This window comes from Netta rufina (assembly GCF_964035555.1).
Source record: "Netta rufina genome assembly, chromosome: 7".
Classification (NCBI taxonomy): Eukaryota; Metazoa; Chordata; class Aves; order Anseriformes; family Anatidae; genus Netta; species Netta rufina.
Genome location: NC_140130.1, coordinates 4,564,499 through 4,586,698, shown reverse-complemented (window position 1 = coordinate 4,586,698; position 22,200 = coordinate 4,564,499). Strand labels below are relative to the sequence as shown.

The 22,200-nt window shown below is 38.7% G+C and overlaps 2 protein-coding genes across 7 annotated transcripts; one reads left to right on the top strand and one right to left on the bottom strand.

Annotated features, from left to right (window-relative positions):
* Positions 1-1,448: 1,448 nt before the first annotated feature.
* Positions 1,449-7,860, bottom strand: HNRNPH3 (heterogeneous nuclear ribonucleoprotein H3). Of its 6 annotated transcripts, none has more exons than XM_084290111.1 (10): positions 7,660-7,860; positions 6,439-6,574; positions 5,774-5,912; positions 5,029-5,216; positions 4,502-4,588; positions 4,068-4,186; positions 2,616-2,751; positions 2,257-2,337; positions 2,084-2,170; positions 1,449-1,787 (listed from the first exon to the last, which is right to left on the bottom strand). In XM_084290111.1, the coding sequence occupies exons 2-10, from the start codon at positions 6,554-6,556 to the stop codon at positions 1,774-1,776; spliced, it is 969 nt and encodes a 322-aa protein (XP_084146237.1). In that variant the 5' UTR covers positions 6,557-6,574; positions 7,660-7,860; the 3' UTR covers positions 1,449-1,773. The 6 variants fall into 6 exon arrangements, with proteins under 6 accessions (XP_084146237.1, XP_084146234.1, XP_084146236.1 ...); XM_084290108.1 differs by having other exon boundaries at positions 1,449-1,752; XM_084290110.1 differs by having other exon boundaries at positions 1,449-1,752; positions 5,074-5,216.
* A 493-nt stretch (positions 7,861-8,353) lies between these two features.
* On the top strand, positions 8,354-21,887 carry PBLD (phenazine biosynthesis like protein domain containing). Its single transcript, XM_084290614.1, has 9 exons — positions 8,354-8,493; positions 10,413-10,512; positions 11,799-11,897; positions 12,446-12,555; positions 12,710-12,739; positions 13,232-13,320; positions 14,535-14,713; positions 16,487-16,549; positions 21,383-21,887. The coding sequence occupies exons 1-9, from the start codon at positions 8,410-8,412 to the stop codon at positions 21,493-21,495; spliced, it is 867 nt and encodes a 288-aa protein (XP_084146740.1). The 5' UTR covers positions 8,354-8,409; the 3' UTR covers positions 21,496-21,887.
* Positions 21,888-22,200: the final 313 nt, after the last annotated feature.

Genomic DNA, 22,200 nt, shown 5'->3' with positions numbered 1-22,200 from the left:
GTTTGTGTGTTTTTTCTCAGAAAATAGAATGCAGAGCATACTTGATTGAGGAAAGGTTAGAGCTGACACTATCAGACAGTATTCAGACCCTATGCTTTTAGAAAAATCTTTAAGTAGATGTACTTCACCTGACTCTAAGATACATTGTCCTGACCTTTGTTACCTTACTTTTAGAAGGCAAACCTCAGCAACTGACCAAAGAACCGCTACTTACACGGTGAGCGCCAAGTTAAAAACAGAGCCCTGCACCATCCCTGGTATAATGATTTCAAGCCATCTCTCCTCCCCTTCTTATCCCAAAGTATTTCACTTCCTATGGCCGATGCCCCTTTCAGCTCTTACTTCCAGTCACTTGGACACAAGCACACACTCTCTAGTGAAATAAACTCCATTCTACTCTCTCCCGCAGTAAGACATTTATTACATATATAACACAGTACTGGCAGAACAGGTGACAAACTTTCAATACCCAAGATCACATTTGACATCTTAAGGGAGGCATTGAGGACAAAGCAGTTAGTTTGGGAGATCACACTGGCTCAGAATAAATACCTCGTTACACATCAGGTATGTTAAGTGTCTTCAAACAATTGTTTCTTACACATCTTACATGTCACAAATGCACAAAAAACTTTTTTCAATGTGTTTGGGGTTGTGTCACTTAACAAGTATCGGGCTTACAGTTCTCATTTTAGAAACGTGGCTTATAACAAGCTCATCCATAAAATGGGTTGCCAAGTTTTGAACAAATACAGACAAATCAGCTATATGTACTAAAGGAAAAAGCTTAATGGTGTTGAAATACAAGTTTGGTGAAAGAAACTTACGTCTTGCTTCAAAATCCCCCCGTCTTCCTAAAAACACCCAAAAACAGTTTGTGAAGAAAAAAAGTTAAGCTAACTTGAAATTAAGTAGTATTTGACCTATTTCATGGTAGCTGAAAGCTGTGCTAGTGTTTTAGTACACTTAGCAACTCATTTGCAAGTTAAATGTGTGAAATGCAGCACCTGGAGTTCTACAGCAAAGCAGAGAACTACTGTAGCTTGGTGTTGTGGATGCACACAACTTGGAAACTAAGCGTTTATGCAACCGTGCATTTGAAAAGCACAGTAGGTTGTGATAGTACAAGGAAGGAAGCTGGAACGATGACTTTTAGCCTCCACAGCTTTAGCTTAATGCCATGTTGAGAAATTATTACGTACAACTTATCAAAAGGATTTAGGAAAGATTGTTACCAAATAAACTAGTCTATTAATCTACCTTTTTCCCCTTAAACAAGTGAATTTTTCAAACTCGTTCACTACACCAAGATTACATAGAACTCAGTGTTCATAGGAGTTACAGTACAACCACCTTTATTGAACCATAGTACAACATCTTAAACCGACTGTTTCCTGAATATGTAATACATCCTTAGGAGTAACTAGTATAAAAAGTATCAACATCAGTGGTTTGAATATAAAAATTTATTTAAAGTCAGAGTATGCAACAAATAAAACCTACAGAAAACAGATTTTCCCATCACAATCTGTTGCTTACCAAATAATATTGTGAAAACACATTCCTTCAGTCATTATAAAGTTCTTAAAATACAAAAGAAATTAAATTTTGTAAGAAAGTCTAGTAGACCAGAGACTGTTTCTTCCAGGATATTACGCAGAAGCAAGGCTATCCTTCAATACATTCCACGCCATCCTCCTCCACCCATACTGCCTTGCCCATAGTATCCTCCACTATTTCCACTGCCACGACCTGCAAACAATTGACACAAGGTCACGTATACATACCTTAAAAAAAGAAAAGAACGTGATGGGTAATACAAAACTGTTCAGCACCAACTTAAGTTACACTAGAACAACAATACTTCAGCACTATTTTTCTAAAAAAGCATTTGCTGCAGTAGCCCAAGGTATAAAAAAAAACAAAAACACCACGTAATTTATAATTGGAAGTTAAACCAATGTCCTCCTTTCCCTTTCTCCCAGCACATTCTACAGCACCCAGAACCCACCCTTCCAGATAATCTGTCAGAAGACAGATATAGCAACACTGTCAGTAAATATAAAACAGAACGTCTACTTACTGTATCCACCCAAGCCATCAGGAGTTCCGTACCCGCCGCTGTAATTGCTACCCATGCCCATTCTGCCAACAGAGCCGTAACCTTGATCTGAAAAGCAGAATATGCCCCGTTACAAGCTGGGAACCCCACTATGATGTTTGGCAAAATGAGCTCAATCTGGAACTGATGCATACCCATGCCATCTCTGCCATAGCCTCCCATTCCAGATCCACCTCCAGCAGTTGAATTCAGGAATAGTTCAATATATCGATGTTCTGTAGGAAATCAATAAACGAGGTTGTATTTTGATTCAGAAAACAGAAAGATTCGAAGAAAACAATCCATCCTGCAGAATTAGTTGGAAGTCCACAGTTTTTTTTTTTTAAATGACCAATTAGTCATTATTCTGATAAACAGCAAAAAATACCACGATGTGTGTATTTAATGCAGTGTAACTTTAGTTATACTGAGTTTAAACCCTTACATTCAGTTTACCTAAATATACCACACCAAAACCTGGTCAACAAAAACCTCATCTGAACACAACACTCACGCATGTGATTCTTATCCTTTGACATAGCAGCTACTGCATCCTCATGTGTTACAAATTCCACATCTGCCTCTCCTGTTGCTCGTCCATCTGCCCCAATATCAATGTGAACTCTTATAGGATTCAACGGCGAGAAAAACTAAGAATAAAAACAAAAAAAAGTCATATAAATTTAGAATTTAAGCCAGGTACATTTTTTGCTGTCCCAGGGATTACAGCACTAAGCACTAACTAATGATTTAGTGTGGTAGACTGAGAAATTTAATTACTCATTTCCAGAGCATTACTTACAATCCCTATTATACAACTTGAAGAACTCCAGCCACAGATCTTCAGTAGCTCTCTTTAAAAACAGATACAAACCAAAATACCTGCCTGCAAAGACCTCTTTAACCAATACATTCTAATAAGATGCCTCTCTGGAAAAGGAGTCATGACTTAATTTTCATAGAAGCAGAGCCAAATAAAGATCCTGAAGTAGGGACATGTTTATGGAATTACAACAAAGAAGCTGTTAACCAGATTTCTCTTCCCACAGAAGTCATCAAAAGATGCAATGGTGTATCTGACCAACTGCCCTTTTAATAGACAGTATGTGCAAATGAATTTTTAGGGTAACTATTGTGGTACTACTCATCACGCTTTCAACTTGCAGTAAAGTGCTCTGAATCAAAGACTGAGGTCTGAGCCTTGTTTTCAAAGTCTTTAGATTGAAGGAAACAACCAAACTGATGTTACAACTCGATTTCAAAATACAGAAAATGAAGAAAATGAGCACAACCTGATGGAGTTCCACATATACACCATGCAGATACAACTAATAAGGAAGGTACCCCCCTGTACAGAGCCTAGGATTAAACCAGGCCCACTGTCCCATGAAAACTTCTCTCCCTGTAATCACAACAGACATCCACACTGACTCAAGATTCCCCAAATCCTGCACGTGTCCCTTTATCTGCCACCCTGATGTCTTATGGGTAAACGTGATACTTTCCCTGCAAACACAGCTCCCTGCTGTTTTCCCACTTTGTCCATCCTAAAACAAGTTTCATGTCAACATACAAACCATCATCAAAGTTTCACATCTACTATCACTCTTTTACAAAATCTCTCTATCTTCAGTTAAACTTAAGCTTCTGAAAGTCTTAGGATGTAGATACTGATTGTAACAACCGTATCCATCTTTTAAGGAAATTAAAAAGCAGAAAAGTACAGGAATTAATTTTAAAAATAATCTGACTTCTTTAGTAACCTTACCACAGACATTACCTTTATAAAAGCTCGTTTGTTGTGAAGTTCTGCAGAACTTGCATAAGTAACCATGACTTCAGGTAGCAGATGTGTTAAAGCTATCAATCACTCACTGGAGAACCGTAAATTAGTTTGGAATAGGGAAAGACAAGAACATGTAAACTCTTGGTGTTAAAAGGTCAGGTTTTTTACTACTGTACTTACATTAGCAATGTCATTTTCTGTTGCTCGGAAAGGCAGTCCTCTCATGTGAACAAAATGACCACCACCGTGGAAACCTGAACCTGCATCTCCAGCTCCACCATAGCCATGTCCTCCCATTCCTAGAAAAACACAGCCAAGAAAACACACACCTGGTAAGTACATCATGAAAAGCAAGAAAAGCAATTACTATTTTTTTTTCCTGAAAGTGCTGACTTTAGCCTATTGAATTAGGCTACTGAAGAGGTTTACAATCCTAGTGTATCAACCTAAACACTTATCTGTGTATTATTTCACAGAGATTCCTCAACTCCCCTTTCCTAAGTAACCTTCTTTCTTTACAAAACAATTTAATAAAGAAATCCACTACTTCTGTCTTGAAAATACTAAGTCTTACAATTCAAAGATAAAAAAATCTTTTTAACAGTATTTTTTACCTCTCCCATCTCTCATTCTGTCATCATAGCCATCATTTCCGTAGCCATAGTTATTATAGCCACCATAATCATCAAAGCCACCATACCCTGTACAAGTGAGAGAAAGAAAAAGAATGATTACATTGTAACAGAGAACTCAAAGTGATGCAAAAGAATCATTTTTTCAGTCTTTGGGCACCAAGATGTCTATGTTTGCCTCTACAGACTTTTAAAACTGGGTTTTTGAACAGCGTTCAAGTGCAGAATCCCTTTTATACCATAAAAAGACCAAAACATGCAAACAAAATATCCAATAAAATAAAAAAATATAAATAATAATAAAAAATATATAAATAAAAATAAAGTTTTCAAATATTTTCCATTACTCTCAAATAGGAAGCTGCATTTTTTGATATATTACAAGTAAAATTTCTTTTTAGAGAAGTGCATCAAACCTAATGGGAAGCTACTGCCATTTCGTTATTTCTTGACAAAGATGTCAGAAACATGAAACTGACAACAGAACCCCTATCATTAGATAAACATACCACCGTCATATCCACCACCTCCTCGACGCATTCTGTCATACATACTTCCACGCCCAGCTCCATAATAACCCCCTCTTCCTCCTATCGGTCTATCATATGGTCCAGGTCGCTGTTGTCCCATCATTCTTCTTGGCAGGTCACAGAATCCTCTGATTTCACTCTTACTACTTTTGAAGATTTCAATATATCTGAATAAGAGAGGATTTTCAAGGTACAAGTAAGAATACATGTGTAAGCTCTCAGAATATTATAAAAGGCCATACTACGTTTTCTACAACTAGATGTACAATCCAATAAAAATGACTAAAGATACCATACAACTTAATTTTCTCCTCAAAACCATAAGAATCTTTAGTGTATCAAAGAAAAACTTAACAATAGCAAAAATTACTGTGTGAAAATTCTAGCTGTACAAATTAAGCATAGAACATGTCTTTCCAGTATGAGAAAGATACTGGTGAAAAACAATGTCTGGCTATAGTAGCACTTAGCACAAATTACCCTACACATGACACAAATGACTGAAACAATTTTCTGAGTTTAGCAAGCTACATACACAGAGTAATACTGTCTCCCCCGCCCCCCAAATCTACCATATTTCCCCAGTTAACTTAGGATCAGTTACAAAAAAATCTTTAAAATACCCAGTTCCATATTATGATCCCCAACCCCCCCAAAAGCATTACTGACCCACAACCCCCAAAAAATAAAAATTTAAACACCATCCCAAACTCTCCATCCCCACCTGTGCCCTATTCTTTCCTTGTGTTTCCCCAGAGCATTTTCTGCTATCTCCTTTGAAGCAAACTGCACGAAGGCCTCCCCTGTGCTTCTCCCCTGGTAGTCCAGCGTCAATGTTATCCCATTTGGCACGATTTCCAACCCTTTAACCCAAGGACAAATAACCCCATCAAGGGGAACAGTGTTAAAGGCTGAAACATTCCCATCTGCAGCAAATACTTTAAGCATATCTAAACAACAACAACGAAAAAAAAAAAAGTTTCCCCCATCACCCAACAATACAAGCCAACGATCTTTCATTAAACATTTATGGTATTAGCCATACTTGTTTTCTGTTTTAGTTATGCAAAAATACAACCACCTAGGTTACATGAAGAGAACATAGCTACCAATCAAGCGATTTAACTGCTCCAAATGCTAACGTATAGGTTATCTCAATATGCATAATACATTTACCACCTCGACAAAAATAGATACATACTCAGGGGTACTACATCTACAGTTAGTTGTACTGTAATTACAGGACATAAATCTTACTGAAAGTAATCTAATCTGGCACAACACCCCCCCTCCACCCCATTAATGGGCATTACAAATTAAAGTGTGCAAAACGTTGTGTAAAAAATACAAGAAAAGTCACTCTCTATACTTTGACTATACTAGAGATACCTTGGAAAAACTGAACAATTTCTTCTTTGCTGCATCCAAACGGCAGGCCTCGAAGTCGTACCACTGTTCCATCGTTAGTTGTATCATTTGGCCCGTTGTGTTTTCCACTCCAGTCCATTTTTATTTAAGTTAAACGCTATCAAGAGAAAAAAACCGAAGAAGTTTCTTTAGATTCCATATGTACCTGAGTCTGCCCCCCAAGCCTGAAAGGAAATCAAGTAGTTTTCCTCCCGTGAACTACTATTAAGTATTACTATGGATAATACGCTTTATTCCCGTTACGCATTTAAATTTTACTTTGTCCCATCTTAGACACATACGCATCTAAAACCATCCCTGAGTCCGAGAGGGAAAACCGCACGTAGGTAGTGCGGGCCGCGGCAGCGCTCGTTCTTTCCTCAGCGCGCTCTCCGCGCTCATCCTGGCGGCTTTTGTTTTTTAACGCGTGACACTCGGCGGGGCAGGAACCACGCAACGGCTGCGGCGTGGAACCACACCACAACGCTCCCCTTTGTCTGCGAACCGAGCGCCACGGGCCACGCTCCCGGCCCCTTTTTGTGTGCGCTTCTCCCCCCCCTCCCCTCCCCAGCCACACGGGCAGGGCTTTATTCCCAATTCAAGCAGCCCGGGGCGGCGCCGCGGGATCACCTTGAGGGGCAGGGGGAGGCGGCCGAGCCCCCCCCCCGGCGGCAGGTGCCTGCGGGCCGCCCCTTGCTTAAGGAAAGAGGGGCCCGGAGCCCCCCGCGCCGCCTCCCGCGGGCTCCTCACAGCCCCGTCCCGCCGCCGGCCTCCCCCCGCAGCGCCCGCTCCCCGCCCGGCGCCATTTAACGCGCCTCCCCGGGGCCCCCTCACGGCCGCCCCTTCCCCCCTCGCCTCCCCCTTTCCCCTCGCCGTCCCCCCGGCACCTCTCTCTCAGCCCCGGCGGAGCCGCCTCAGCCTCCCCTCAGCCGCCGCCGAGCCCCGGGGAGCCGCCGCCCGCCCTCCGCAGGCCCGCTGCCGCCCTCCGCCTCAGCTCCGCAAAATGGCGGCCGCGCCGGGAGCGAGGCGCCGCCCCCTCCCCCCCCGCCTCCCTCAGCCCCTTCCCGGCCGCGGCGAGGGCCGGGGGGGGCCCGGCCGACCCCGAAGGCGCCGCCGCCGCCTCCTCCCCGTGCGGCCCCGGCGGGCTCCGCTGAGGCGAGCGCTGCCCTCCCGCCGCCCTCCCGCCGCCCTCCCGCCGCTCACCGGCAGCCGCTCGCACAGCCCTCACGCGCGCCCCCGGCAGCGGCAGCTCCGTCCCGCCGCGCAGGAAGCTCCTCCGCGCTCCCGACCGGCCGCCGGGCTCCGCAGCGACGCGAGCAGCCGAGGCGCGATGGCGGCCCCCGAGCGCGCAACTATCGCGACAGCGGCGCCGCGCTCCCCTCAGCCCCGCCCGGGCGGCACGCGGGCATGCGCGGCCGGCGGCGAGCAGCGGCAACTGCGCATGCGCGGCGCGGCAGGGAGGGGAGGGGAGCGCCCGCTCGCTCCTCTCCCGAGGGTGGCTGAGGGGAGCCGGGGCGCATGCGCTCTGCGCCGGGCGGGCTCGGCGGCGGCTTGGCGCCAAGAAGTCGCTCTGAGAGGGGCGCGTGCGCCCCTAACGGTCGCCCCCTAACGGTCGCCGCTAACGGTTGCGCGGGCATCGCCTCAGCGCTGGCGTCGCCTCAGCGCGGGTATCGCCTCTCTCAGGCGGCCGTGGCCGGTCGGGTTCTCGGGTGTGTGTCCCTCCCGCCGTGGGTTAGGGAGGCAGGACGCTACACAGAGGTTAAAGTCTGCCGTCATGAATCCAAGCCGCCGTTGGGCGCCCTCTATGTGCTCGGAAGAGACGAGCAGCACCCTGTTGGCTCCTCCTGTCGGTAGGGAAACATTAACTTCAGAGTTGGGCTCCCTTCACGGGGTAGAACGGGTTAGAAAGCACCCTGAGGAAATCAGCGTAAAGCTAAATAGGCGCAAGCAGCAATGCAGATTCCTATTTTTACGGTTGATGCTTTTACAAACCAGCCGTTTTGTGGAAACCCTGCGGCAGTTTGTCTGCTCGAAAATGTAAGTTTTTTTTAAAAAAAAAAGTTAATGTAAGTTAAAAAACAAAAGTGTATGAGGGGCTGCAGTGGTTTTTACCACTTCTAACTTGAGTGCTCAGTACCAAATAACAGAATCAATACTCAATAATTTTCTTTTTGATTGAAGTTTTATTATTCGTTTCTTTGCTTTTCCTGTGGAAGAAAAGTGTGTGTGAGGGGAATGTGTAGGACTGGATCTGGGTCACTGAACGTGCCGGGCTCAGCTTTTGGCAGGTCTAAGCAAACAGCTTGCAGCACTTCAGCGCAGCCTGGTAGTTCTGCGGCATTCAACAGCAGTCGTTCTCTTCACAAAGATGTTCTGAACAAATGGTTCAAGTTGATGTGCTGTTGACAAGTTCTACCACAACCTAGTTACTAAATAAGAGTAGAAATTTACACACCTTGTATTTTTGCGTGGTATCACTTGTTCAAAATTTAAGTATAAAAATATAAATAGTCATTCACCACATGAATCCTGCCTAAATCTTTGCAATCCTGTCTAGATCTTGTACCATGTAGTATACTTAACAAGCTCAGCTAAAGTTGTGATAGGGAGTATCTCACTTCAGAAGCATTGTAGCCCTCTGAAATCTAACTGCTCCCTCTCAGAACTAACTTAACTTAAAGTTATAAGCTTCTAATTGCATTTTTATATTAATTTTACTTTATTACATCAATGTATTAAGTGGGCAATTTGCATGTTGCCTTTGGCATGTTGAAGTTTTGCCTTTTTTTTTACAGTACACAGGGCTAGAGGCTTCCCTGTCATATTAAAGCTGACATTCTAATTAATAGTCTTATTCTAAGCTCCAAAAACATATGGTGCAGGTAACAGCAGTGTTTCTGTTCCCTTCAAAGGCTCAGCAGGTGCTTTACAAAAACTGTTGCCAGTAAAGCAAGAATGGCAAAGCAAACTTGCTGTGTTTCAGAAGTGCCACAGGATGGCAGTATTTCAATAGAATTTTAATATTAATAAAAAATTTTTTGGTCAGTGTTCTGGTTTGGTATCTTTGGAGTAATTAACAGCAAGAATTATTTTCCTGGAATAAAGGAGACGCTTGGTACTGTAAAAGGTTAGGATGTTGTTTCATTGTGTAGAATTAATTCTGCAAGGACAGGTCTATTCTGCCCATTGGTAATTGTTTCATATCTATAATGTGGGATCATTGGTTTAAAGGATTAAAATTATTAAGGGAAATAAGTTAAGTTAGCAGGGCAAAGTTCAACCCACCAGAGCTCGGACTTGTTCAGGTCCATTTAGTACATCATTGTTTGTACTTTGAAGACCAGATGCTTCTACCTGGCCAGTCTGCCTAATTGTGGGGAAAGAACAATGGAACAAGGGTTAAGTGAAATTTCATACTGTCACTACAACTCGTGTCCCAGTATCAATGTTCACTGGTTGAAATCTGCAGGCAGTTAGAGCGGAATGTAGTGAGCCCAGCATTTTTGTTGTTTTTTCAGTTTATCTCCTCTCAACTTCTACTGACTTAGCGTGTTCAAAGAGTAATATTGAGGGTACAGCAGTAAGTGCTGATAAGCTGCCTTGGCCATTGCCCTAGCCGTTACTACATACCCTTTGCTGACATTGATTTTTCAGAGTTACAGAAGGAGGTTTTTGTTAGTTTTTGATTGTTCATAATTACTTCAGTGTGACTTTCATCATAATTAAGAAAAAAGATGTACTGATTAAATGGCTGAGTTTAGTATTTTTGTAACTTTGTTCTTCATGTAGTTCAAGGATTTGTGAACTTATGGAATACATACTGGAAATGCAAAAAATTGAACTAAAAATGAATCTGCTTTATTACAATAAAAAATAGGGTGACTGCATTTATTTGACAGTGTTTGATTTTGTTTTTTGTGGCCTGCTTTTAAATGGATTTGTCACTTCATTGTTAGGACTTGGATGAAGGTTTGCACCAAAAAATCGCAACAGAAATGAATCTTTCTGAAACTGCCTTCATCAGAAAACTGCACCCTGCAGATGACTTTACCAAAAGTGAGTGGTTCTGTTTGAGCACCAATACTGCTTTCAAAAGAATAAGAAGATACTGTGGGTTCATTTATAAGGAATAAGCTAGTTTGTAGGACAGCAAAAGCAAAATCTTGGAGTTGAGTTGCATCTTACAGTAATAGTAATAAGCTTTTTGCATGTGGATTCTTTAAAGTACTCGTTTTGCATATCAAATTAATTTTATAATATGCAAACACTCATAAATTAGAACATTTGTATTAGTATCTTTCACTAAGTAAGCAAGTTGTATCCAGAAAATCTCCTGAAAGTGCTATGCAAAGATCCTTCAATTAATACTTCTATTTCTACTAATTATCTCTTGAGATAATTCTATTATACAGCCAGGAGAAGAGAGACAGGGCTTATTCTGTATGCACAGGACTGCAGAGTGAGCAGAATCTGGCTTGGCTGTTCAGGAAATCATCACCAGGGTAACTGTAAGCTGTTCTTTGAGTTTGCACAAAGTCTTAGAAACTGTCTGTGGAGCCAGTACCGGAAAAAAAACAGGTTTCCAGCAAAAACAAGGAATCTGGAATTGCACAAACAAACACTTCAGGCTGCTTATTTGATCAGTTTGAGTGGACAGAATTCACTCTTCTTATTTGGTAGCGCTTGTATATGTGTGGGGTGAGGAAATGGGTAGATGCTGAAAAAGGCAGAAAATATCAAGCACAGAGCCCAGTCAGAATTGCTTTGTGGATTAGTTCTCAGTTTGCTGATTCTACTCACTTTGCAGCTGTGTTATCCTGAAGATAGATTTCAGATTAAGGTACTGAGTTAGCATCTAGTTATCTTTGATTTTTTTGATTTTTTTTATCAACCAATTGAAATAAAATTTTAAGTGAAATAAATGTTTAGAACACATTAGTCTTTTACCACTGTTAACTGGTAGTTTAAACAAAATAATTCATAACTGCTCTAGCTGAGGTATAAATTCCATTATACCAGCAAAACTCTTTACTGGTGCATTGTGTTTTACTCATGGGGAAAAATCTTGTTTTACACTTGTAAGCAAGGAGCTTCTCTACTCTGCAAATTCTTTGTCCTTATAACAAAGTAGCTTTCCTCTGTAGACTCAAGTTGTAGTCCTGGCTCAAAAGCGATGGCTATTCCAAAAATCAGTACAAAATAGATTCCTAAAAGGGTGTTTGAGACTGAGACTGATTACAGCATGCATGTTAACTTAAATGTCCTTACTGTATATAAAGTTTTTGAAATAAATTGAAGAGGAAAAAATCCTCTTCCACTAAATAACAAACTTTATTTTTAAGGTTCCTGTTTTGGACTCAGATGGTTCACTCCAGCCAATGAAGTTCCTCTGTGTGGTCATGCTACACTTGCCTCAGCTGCTGTTTTGTTTCACATACAAAGTATGTTTACAAGCTATTTGTTACTATAATTTTTCATTAAAATTTGTTTCTAATTAAGAAAATCTCTATTATTTTCTACAATGAAAGCAGTTAAATCTTCAGAACATTTAGAGAACAAATGTGGAGGTACCTTCAGTATTTTATCAACTGCTCTGTAATTGTAAGGTTGTAGTCTGATGTCTGCACTTAGGATTCTGATGTCCTGCCATCACTCCTGTTAAAGACTAGTGCTAAATATGCAAATGCCATTTCAGAGAGGTACTGTAGAGTTCGATGAATAGGGAATATCTCCATTTCTGATAAAAGGAAATTCCCATTTATTCTAGGTACATACAGGAAAGACTTACTGGCAGTTGCTGTATTCATTAGTCTTGGCAGCTTATTTACTAAGTTAGCTGGGAATTTTGTCCTGGAATACAGGTTTACTGTAGGTATTAGGTTTTTAGCTGTATGTTTTTGAATGTTTTTGAATGTATTAGGCTAAAAGCTATAATAATTTAGATTTAAATTCTTATGCTTGACAATGTTGCAATATTATGTCTCCCTAGAAAACACAAATTCAGTTCTTACTTTTGTCACTCTGAGTGGGGAATTAAAAACGAGACGAGAGAAAGATCATATTGTCCTGGACTTACCGCTTTATTCAACCTACCCACAGGTGAGTCAAAACTTTGTTTATAAAAGGCTTTCAAGGAAAGCCTGTGTTTATGTTTACATGGGTGTATATATATCTACCTATCTGTAGTTGGATAGCTGTACAGCATACATGTTCTATCTTTTACAGTTTTTTTTTTGTTTTTTTTTTTCTTTAGGCACTTGAGGAAGTAGGAGGCTTAATAAAGGTAAGTAGAAATACTCTTAGAAATACATTGAAATTAGTTATACTTATTTTTATATATTAAAATGGCTGAATAGTGACAACATCACATTGCTTGAGGTACTTCATAGAGATTAATAAAACCTGAAAACTCTTAAGTTCTGCAGTTCAAGAAATGGAATTCTCCAAAATGCTGCAGTTAACCTTTCTGTCTTCCACTGCCGGTACTTGGCATGTATTTCAGTGAACGTGTGTGAGGGTACTCTGGTGTCCTTGCCCTGTTCTTAGCTTCTGGATTTCTTTCCAAGTTGACAAACATGGAGCTCTTGGCACCTGCCCATATCCATTCATGCACTTAGTGAATTTAATTTTCTTGCATGTGTGTTCTCATGGACTGCGTCAAAGACCTTGTATGAGCCCTATTCTAGCATAGAATTAGTTTGAGGAATATTTTAAGGAGATATTTTATGTTCAGATGACTCTGTTTTTCTTTGTTCCTTTAACTCTTTTTTACCAGGCAGCTGTTGGTGACATGATCGTTCAAGATCTCCGTTATTCTCCTGACACAAAGAAACTCCTGGTCCGCCTCAGTGATACTTATGAAAGGTCTGTGATACTTTTTTGAATCAAGCATGCAGAAACTGATTCCTTTCATTTAACCACTATTCCATATAGGCTAGGCTCACTTACATTTTTTTAGAAACAGGTGGAGATTAAAAACTCTTATTTAAACTCTCATGTTAAATAATTCTATAATCTTCCCGTGTGAGCTTACAGAACCAGCAAAGCTAAACAAGATCAATCTGAAACCTATCTTCAAGAAAGGGAAATGTAGGAAGCACTTTTAATAACATTATTTTTTTCCCCATCCCTCTGAGTCAAATTGGTCCAGGAACCTAGCAAGAAATTGGGAGTCTAGCTTCTCAACTGAAGAACTATTAATTGTAGAGCTATAGAGGTCCACATGGTGAGACAAGACACATCGACAGAATGCCGTGGATTCACATGCCCAATTGACTGTAATCTGCTTACACGTTCTTTACAGCATCATAAGTAGCTTTACAGAGGAAATTCCAATTCAATTGATTTCAAAGCATTTGTTAATCTCAGAGACCTGAATTTCCTTGTTGAGTATGTTTTGTGTGTGTGTGTGTGTGTGTGTATATATACATACATACGTATACATACATATACATATACATTGTCCAAGCCTAAATTCTTTAATCAGGTCAAATTGCAATTGTTACTTGAAATTTGGCCAAACTACTGTTTATGGAGTGAGGTAATGGGGAGATTAAAAAAAATAATCAGCTGAATACTCAGTATTTTTACTCTTTCAATACTTGAGTTTTTAGGGAGGTATCTGCAGCTTCACAGAGACTGAGAGAATTGAGACTGTTATAGAGTGCTTTACAATTCTCTGAAGATCTGAATAGTATCAGGTGTTTCCTTTTTCTGGAAGCAGGTGGAGTGCTTACACTTTGCATTCTGTAGTGATGAAATATTTTGTCCAGTGATGGAAAAACAGAAATGAAAATGTACACTTCTAGAGCTTTTTTTTCTGGGCATTTTATTTCTGTTTTCAGAAATAAGAAATACATTGCTTGGCCTTTTTTCTCTGCTTACTAGGAGTGTAGTATATTCAGGGTAGTCTTATGTCAAAAGACATTGGGAGAACAATGCTAGGAATCCTTTGCTCCAACACTTTGTTGTGGCTGTTTAGAGATTGTAGAGAAGACAGTTTTGTAGCTTTCTGATGTTTTTCAATACTTGAACTCATGTGAAGTGAAGTTTTAAAATACTCTATAATTAAATTCAAGGTCTGTGTTAGAAAAACTGCAAGTGAACGCACAACAATTTCTATCAGCTGAAAAGACTGGAAAGGTGAAAGGACTCATACTCACTCTTAAGGGAAACTCCAGTGGAAAAGATAAAGGCCATGATTTTTACTCCAGATATTTTGCACCTTGGTATGGAGTTCTGGAAGACCCTGTTACAGGTATGTATTTGCATGATAGATGAATTACTCTTGTTTCAATTCAGTTAAAATGTTCTTATTAAACTTCATTAATTAGTACTTTAGAGTCTCTCTTATAAATTACTGCTTTCTATGGACAGCAGGAAAACTTTGACTGATGCCAAACTCATTCAGAAAAAATCAGCTTCCTGCTGTCAGGAAGCCAGGTCAGATGTTCCTGCCTCTTTTTTTTCCAGATCTTTTCCCTGAGGTATTACAGTTACAGAAAAGCAAGAGAATGCTTTGGTATCGAGCAAGTACTGCAGAAGTTCATATCCACTTCTTTCAGTGTTGTTTATTTATTTTGTGCTTCACCTGAAATCGCTTCTTGGTTTAAGAATATTTTATTGTGGGTGTTTTCAGTGCTGCAAGTAATAAGAACTTAGCTAGGTATATTTTTAGAGGCAGAGACACTAGTTTGAAGTCTTCCTTTGATGTTCTGTTCCATAGATGTGATAATATTTGCTGCAGAATGATCGAAGTAATATTATTTGCTTAGGTACCCCTTAATCACAGGTTAATTGCTAGTCTGATGAGAACTTAGTCAAAAATACTCATTAAGTGTTTTGCTAAATAGAAGAAGGTCTTTATTGGAATAACGGTAGTCATTCTGCTTTTCTAGCAGAAAGGTTTGCAAGTAAATACAGGCCATGTTTCAGTTATTAAACTTGCAATCCTGCTTTCCTGTTAAACCAGGGGACAGAGTGGTGGATGTATCTGATCCCAGAGCTTGTTTCTTTAGTTTTGTGAGAAGATTGTTATTCTTATGTAGGAAAAGCTGCATGTTCCCTGAATCTCCGAGATTTTCTAGGCTTGTAGCTCACAGTTGCTTGTCTTGCATCTGCAATCGCCCTTTCTTTTATAGCAACAAATCTCTTCATTATACTGCTGAATTGTTCTTGTAAGTGTTATGACTTTGTATTATCTTTCTTCTGTGAGAATTTCTTAATTGTTACATGTCCTGGTGTTCCAGAGCCCTGATAATTATAGCTAGTTCACAGCTGGGTTTCCAGCAGAGTGTCTTTGCCCCTAGCTGCTAATGTATACTGAAGCAGCATGTCCAGCTAAAAATCCAATAAGTCATTCTACATTTTTAAGCCATCTGCCACTCAGGAAACAATAAGTTGGTCTACCAGAGGCTGTAGTGAGATCTTAAAAGACCACCGTGAGTTACATCCTGATACTTAGTGTTCAAGACTGAAAAAAAAACAAACCCAGAGGTTTGCTTGTGAAAACTGTTAAGAGAGGGAATTCTTTCTTTTTTGCACATTGACTTCTGTCCACCTATTCTTAAAAAATAAAAAAATCCAAGATTTTTTTTTTTTTCTTTTCCTTATGGGTAGCTGTTGGTGTTTAATTGAATAACATTATGTTTAGATGAATAGTATTATTAAGCTTAATATTTTGAGATTCCATTGTTAGGAAACTTCACTTGTTTACCGAAAGTCAGTATTTTGGCTCAAGTATTTTAATCTGTAGTGTCTGTTGTTCCTACCAATCGAGCCTCATTTTGAAGCCCTTAGGCAAAATTTCCATTGAAGTCAGAGGATGAGGAAGTAATACTGCTTGATCATAAATAAATGAAATGCCAAAGCTTTAGGTTCTGTCTGCTCTGCACACTCCTAGGCATTTTTACTCTTAAGTGCACACAGGTGCCACTTGATTTTTATATGGTATTTACATTTTGAATGTGATTGCTCTATAAAATAGTGATTCTAATGTAATTCTGTACTTTGTGTTCTAATTTCTTTTCAGGATCTGCCCATGCTGTTTTAAGCAGCTACTGGTCAGAGCAGCTGGGGAAGACAGAAATGCTTGGTAAGAGGGACTGTTTTCTTGGAAAGTTGTCCATTTATTTAAAAGCTACCAACTTTAAAATAAATAAAATTATAACCCCAAAATATAGTAATAACTCCCTATCCATTTTCCCATCATGAGTAGAATGTATAATAATTTTGTGTGAGATAATCTTTAAAAAATTGTTGTTTCCTGCCTACCAGCGTGACACATCATGTTTGCATAGAATCTGAAGTGTCAGTTCTGGATCCTAACTCTCATTAGTTTTTGATCTCAGTTTTTGTATTTTAGCTGTCATGACCTTTCAACATGGCTGAAGCTTGGTAAGCTTTAGATGATATCCTAGTAGTCCTCTGTCTCTCTCAGTGGGTGGTGATGACTTTTAGAAATACTGCTTTTTTGTGCATTTGTCAACAACTTAGTCTAATCAGAGTTTGGACCCTTGCTTGTAAATGCTTTTCCAAACAGCCACCTTAAATATAAGCCTTCCTATATTTAGCCAAATGAATCTCAGAGTGGACTTTTTTTGAATGATAATCTCTTTAAAGGATCTGTTAGCCCTCCATAGCTTGGCATGATAATCCGTGGTAACTGAGACCTTTTCCATCATGGATTGAAGGAAACGTTTATTAGTGTGTTCCAAGGTCATGTTTGCATTTACATCATACAGATCTGTGATAGTTATCAAAAAGTTGAGGAAAAAATATTTTCTGAAGAACAACTGTCTTTGGTATTGCATCTTTATGGACTGGCTGTTTCTCATAAGATTTGATGATTTCAGGCTTTAATGTCCGGTGCTGAAAGTCTTCCTTCACACCTGTCAGCAGTGTTTCTCTAAACAATCAGACACAAATTCTGTCTGTATTTTTATATGGTACTATCTACTTCTGTGTTTTCATTTGTTTCATATGTGCCATGCTGTTTCCTCTTTTAGAGAAACTATCTCAAGCAGCAAAGGCAATTTATACTATAATCTACTCCCCTAGTATTTTTACTGGGGAAGAAACAAGTCCCATCTTCCCATAGGGTAGATTTTTTCATATTTCATGCGTATATGAAAAATACTTTAGTACAGGTGAAAATAAATCGCCACTGGAAAGTCTTCTTATGAATAATAAAGCAAGTATATATGGAGCTTTTTCAAATTATTACCACAAAAGAAAGTGTGTGTGTATATTATATATATAAAATAAAAATAAAATCAGTAGTGGCAGTAATCAGTAGCAGCAGTAAATAATATTGCAGCAAATACACTTTAATAACCTTACAGGTTACTAAAAACATCACTAGTAAAGTAGCAAATGTATTTGTGGTTGATTACTGATAGACACAAATATATATTCAAAATGTTACTGATAGCAAGCAAGTACAAATTCCATTTGTAATTTGATTATTTGTAAAAGATAACTTATCACCAAAAATTTATAAATAAAAGCATATTTTGACTCTTTAGAAACTTTCACAACAGCTTTTGTAATACCTGATATCGTTTATTGCAAGAATTATGGCTTTCTTCCAAATGAAAGATCTGTTAGTTCCAAAATAGATTAGATATGAAATGGTATAAAAACGAAGAACATTACATGTATTGTCAGCTCTCTCTGAGTTCTGGGACCTCTAGGAGGAGGTCAGCTACATCTCCACTGAAGTATCAGACATAATATCCTGTGTCTAGGTTCTCTTCTATTTTTATTAGACCAAACTGTCAAACACTGACAACTCCTATCAAATACAAAGAGAATTTTCAATTCTTTTTACAAGGTAAAATGCTTTAATGATTTTTCCTGGAGGTATGTAAATATTCTTGTGTTTAAGCTGTGTTAAATGAGAATTCACTATCAGTCCTTACGTTTTTTCATTTGAAGAGTCCTGAAATATATATCTATTTTAAATAAAAATAACCTATCATATCAGGTGTTAGATTTTAATTGCTAATGAATACAATATTTACAGTATTTAGCAACTGTCACTGTATCCAGTCTTTCATGTAGCTTTATGATATTTATAAACCTACATGAGCAATATGATATATCCAAACAAATTACAGGAATTTCCAAATTATTTTAAAGATGAGGGGCCTGATCCAGGGCAGTTTTTTTGTGTTTGGTAAAGATAGAGGAGTCTTTTCTGTACCTCTACATTTGACTAACTAAATTATTTTATTGTGTGGTTCCTGTTGTTGCCTCTAACTTCTGAGATTCCTTTCTAATACAGAACAGGTTTAGAAATTTTAGTTGTGAGATTTTTGGGGGAGTGGGGTGGGAGGCAAAGGACCTTACTTCAGTTGTAGTATCATCCTTTAGAAATATTTGCCAGAATTTCTTTCAACATAAGGTCCTGTCTTTTAGCTTTTTAGTCTCCTCACAATTTTTGAATAAGTTGCCTCATAAGGTAGAATAAATATGTGTTTATTTTTCTGCTGATTTTAAGTCTCATGAAGTGAAGAGTTCTGCACACTTAAAATCACAGCTTTCATCTTTCCCAGTTAATCTCAGCATACAGACTGATAGAATTCACTGCTTTTAGTTTTAGTAGGTGTTCTCTTTCCCTAGGGCTACATTAGATTTATACAGAAGCGTAACATTTCTGCCAAAGTGTTTTCCTCCATCAGTCGGTAGATTTGTCCACCTTCTTTTTTTAGAGAAAGTCTTAGAGATCTTAACTTCATTTAAGTGATACCTAGAAAAGGCCTAGGAACAAATGCTTTTTCAACAGTCCTTTTGTAAGGGTGAGAATTCTGGCCAAAATACTGGTGATTTCTAAAAACAAATATATTTTCAAGAATGGCACTTGTTGCTGATTCGATGTCATTATCAGGACATCATAAAGAAACTCCATTAGTCCTCAAATTTTGTAACCATTGGTCATTTAGATGCACATACTCTAAGAAGTCCCTCAAAACAATAGGTTAATATTGGCACAAAGTCACTGGCCTCCTTCTGAAGACAGTGGTGCAGATCAGCATGCTGAAATTGAGTCTTTGTACATACTCGTGAAATTTTCCCCTCTCTCAGGTGAATCATAAAAGAATTTAAGGCACTGAATTCGGCTGTGATATATTATTTCTACAGATCAGAATGTACATATTTGTATTTATACTAGGAATAGTGTGTGTAGTATGAGAAATCCCTGGTAAATCCACACATGGGAGGGATGTGCAACAACTGCATGTTCCAGAAAGCGAGTGTGTACATCAGAGATGCTTGAATCTCTTTGAAGACAATGCTATTACATAAAATCATCTAGTTAATGAAATATTCCATGCAGGTCTGTTTCCTTTCAGACACAGTGTGAAATATCATTGTTTCTGTGTGAGAGAAAGAAAAGATCAAGTACCATTTACATACAGGCTTGCATAAAATCTTTGTCTTTTTTTCCTTGTATTTTGTAGGTTTCTTTGAAAGTAAAATAAAATGGACCTGTATTAAAATAGCCTCAGTAATCTTGCCATGAAACAGACAGAACTAGTTCCACATTTAAAGAAGGAAAAACAAAAATCAGGCAACCTCTGAAGATATGAAATAATTTAGCTCTTTTCTTTAAATCTGCTATCACAAGGAGGTGGGGAAGGTTTAGCTGTGTATCCACACTTGGCAATAACAGTTTATCAAATTTATCATGGTATGGAATATTCTAATTGAAGTCATTAGTCCATAAATAGGTATTGCTCTGATAAGTTAAAAATGATAGCCAGTAGTTCTATAAATAAAGAAGACCAGAAAGTATCAGTAGCAATTATTATAGAGCTCCTGTTCTTACTGGTTTTGGAGCCTTGGGAATCTGATATCCTGCTATAAGTAAGAGCGTTCTTGTCAGCTGTGGCTGAGAAACCATCTTAAAGCATACGGTGTATGTGCCGTCTGTTGGAGATCCTGCACTCTGCCAGGAACTGAATGCAGTCTCTACCCAATTACAAACTGGGGAATTGTGAGGAAAAGGTTGTTTGCTTTGAGCAACCTTTGTAGTTGGAATTTCATTGAGTAGAGAGACTGTGAACATCAGTGGCTTGTCTCATCCATTTACAGCCTTTTACAAAAACAAAATGATATGAAACTCTAACCTTTGCAAGATGACTTCTTAACGAGAGCATTTGCTGATCAAGTAATTATGCAGCTAAAATTGGACTACTGAAACAAGACTACAGACTCAACATGCTATCTAAGCGTTATCTTCCCACCTGAATATGGCTTAAACAGCTTCAGCAAAAATGGAGCTTTGTGATTATTCACAGGTGGAAAGCTATTCTCTGTAAATTTTATCTGGCTGTATTAAGTGATATTTTCGGGATTATATAAATCAATATCTGTTCCTGTCTACATAACAATTTGTTCTCAGTTTGTGACAGCTGAAGCAGCATCTATGTTTCTTCATAGACTTTTCCCACTAGTTACTTCATTTTTATTTACCCTTTAACCCAAAACATGCTTTGAACCTTGTATCTAATTGTAGTTCAGTACTAGAAAAGTGGTTCTCTATTCTTGCACAGATAAGTGTTCTTCCTTCTTGCTTATGGAAACTGTCTATCCTATGAATGGGTGCATTCAAGACATACCTAATCATGCAAAAGAAACTTAGTTGGCTACACCACAGCAAACCATCCTTCATTGCTTAGTACTATGTAGTACTTCTGTCACATTCTGTATGTGTCAAGTTCTTGTCTGAGATAGACCCTCAGCTAATCTTCATCCATAAAGACAATTCATCCAGGTTGTCTCCGGGACAGTGACTGACTTGATGCTGCTTGCTTTCTGGAGACAGAGGCATCATTGCCTGAATTTTCATGCATTTAAAAAAAATAATAATAATTTATATTATATACTAGAATTTTAACTCTGAATTCTTGTTTCCATTTAGCTTTTCAATGTTCTCGCCGTGGAGGAGATTTGAAGATTTCACTGCGTAATGATGGAAGAGTTGAAATTGCGGGGCAATTTGCTATTGTGTTGAAAGGAAACTTGACTTTATGAAGAAACTGATACTAACAGTTTCATCTCTCACACCTTCATATTATTCCTATTGTGTTGATTATATCTTAGTTCTAGACACTGAATCACCACGGTCATCAAAAATCTTTGATTACTTACTGTCCGCTTTTAAAAGGTGCTTGAAAATGTTCACTTCTAATCTTCAAGATCCCTGGTATTGTTTTCTTCATTTTCTTCTGATGACTTCATATGTGCACTAATCTCAGAAACTGTCCAAGGACAGCTCTCTCATTTTTCTGCTCTAAAATGATTGTTTCATTTGTTTCTGAATTCCATGTTTTAAAAGTCATTTCTGTCTCCTGGATTGATTTGTAAACTTACCTGATGGATAAAACAATGAAACTTTTTTCTGTATTCAGTTATTCTCCTTAAAATCTGACTATCATCCTTCCAAGAAAAAAATCCTCTCTGCCACATCTTGAGATGTTCCTCATGCTTGTTAATTTACTTGAATTAAAATATGAAGCAAATATAAAAGGTCTAAAAATACGCTTTATGGTTCTCTTCTATGAACAGTATTTTCCAAAGACAAATGCTGTTGCAGTGGCTAATAGTACTGCTGCTTAGTCAATAGTTCAAAGTTTTAACAGAAAGATTTAAGAGATTGACATAGTGATACACTTAAAAGTAGCTGAAATTTTAAAGAAAATTTTATTGGTTAATGTAATATTTACTTTTCAAAGACTG

Coding starts and splice junctions, on each gene's coding strand:
- PBLD (XM_084290614.1), top strand. CDS start 8,410: ATGCAGATTCCTATTTTTACGGTTGATGCTTTTACAAACCAGCCGTTT. Junction 10,513..11,798: donor TGCAGATGACTTTACCAAAA/GTGAGTGGTTCT, acceptor TTTATTTTTAAG/GTTCCTGTTTTGGACTCAGA. Junction 11,898..12,445: donor TGTTTTGTTTCACATACAAA/GTATGTTTACAA, acceptor ATGTCTCCCTAG/AAAACACAAATTCAGTTCTT.
- HNRNPH3 (XM_084290108.1), bottom strand. CDS start 6,556: ATGGACTGGAGTGGAAAACACAACGGGCCAAATGATACAACTAACGAT. Junction 5,217..5,773: donor AAGGAAAGAATAGGGCACAG/GTGGGGATGGAG, acceptor TCTCTTATTCAG/ATATATTGAAATCTTCAAAA. Junction 2,338..2,615: donor AAAGGATAAGAATCACATGC/GTGAGTGTTGTG, acceptor GATTTCCTACAG/AACATCGATATATTGAACTA.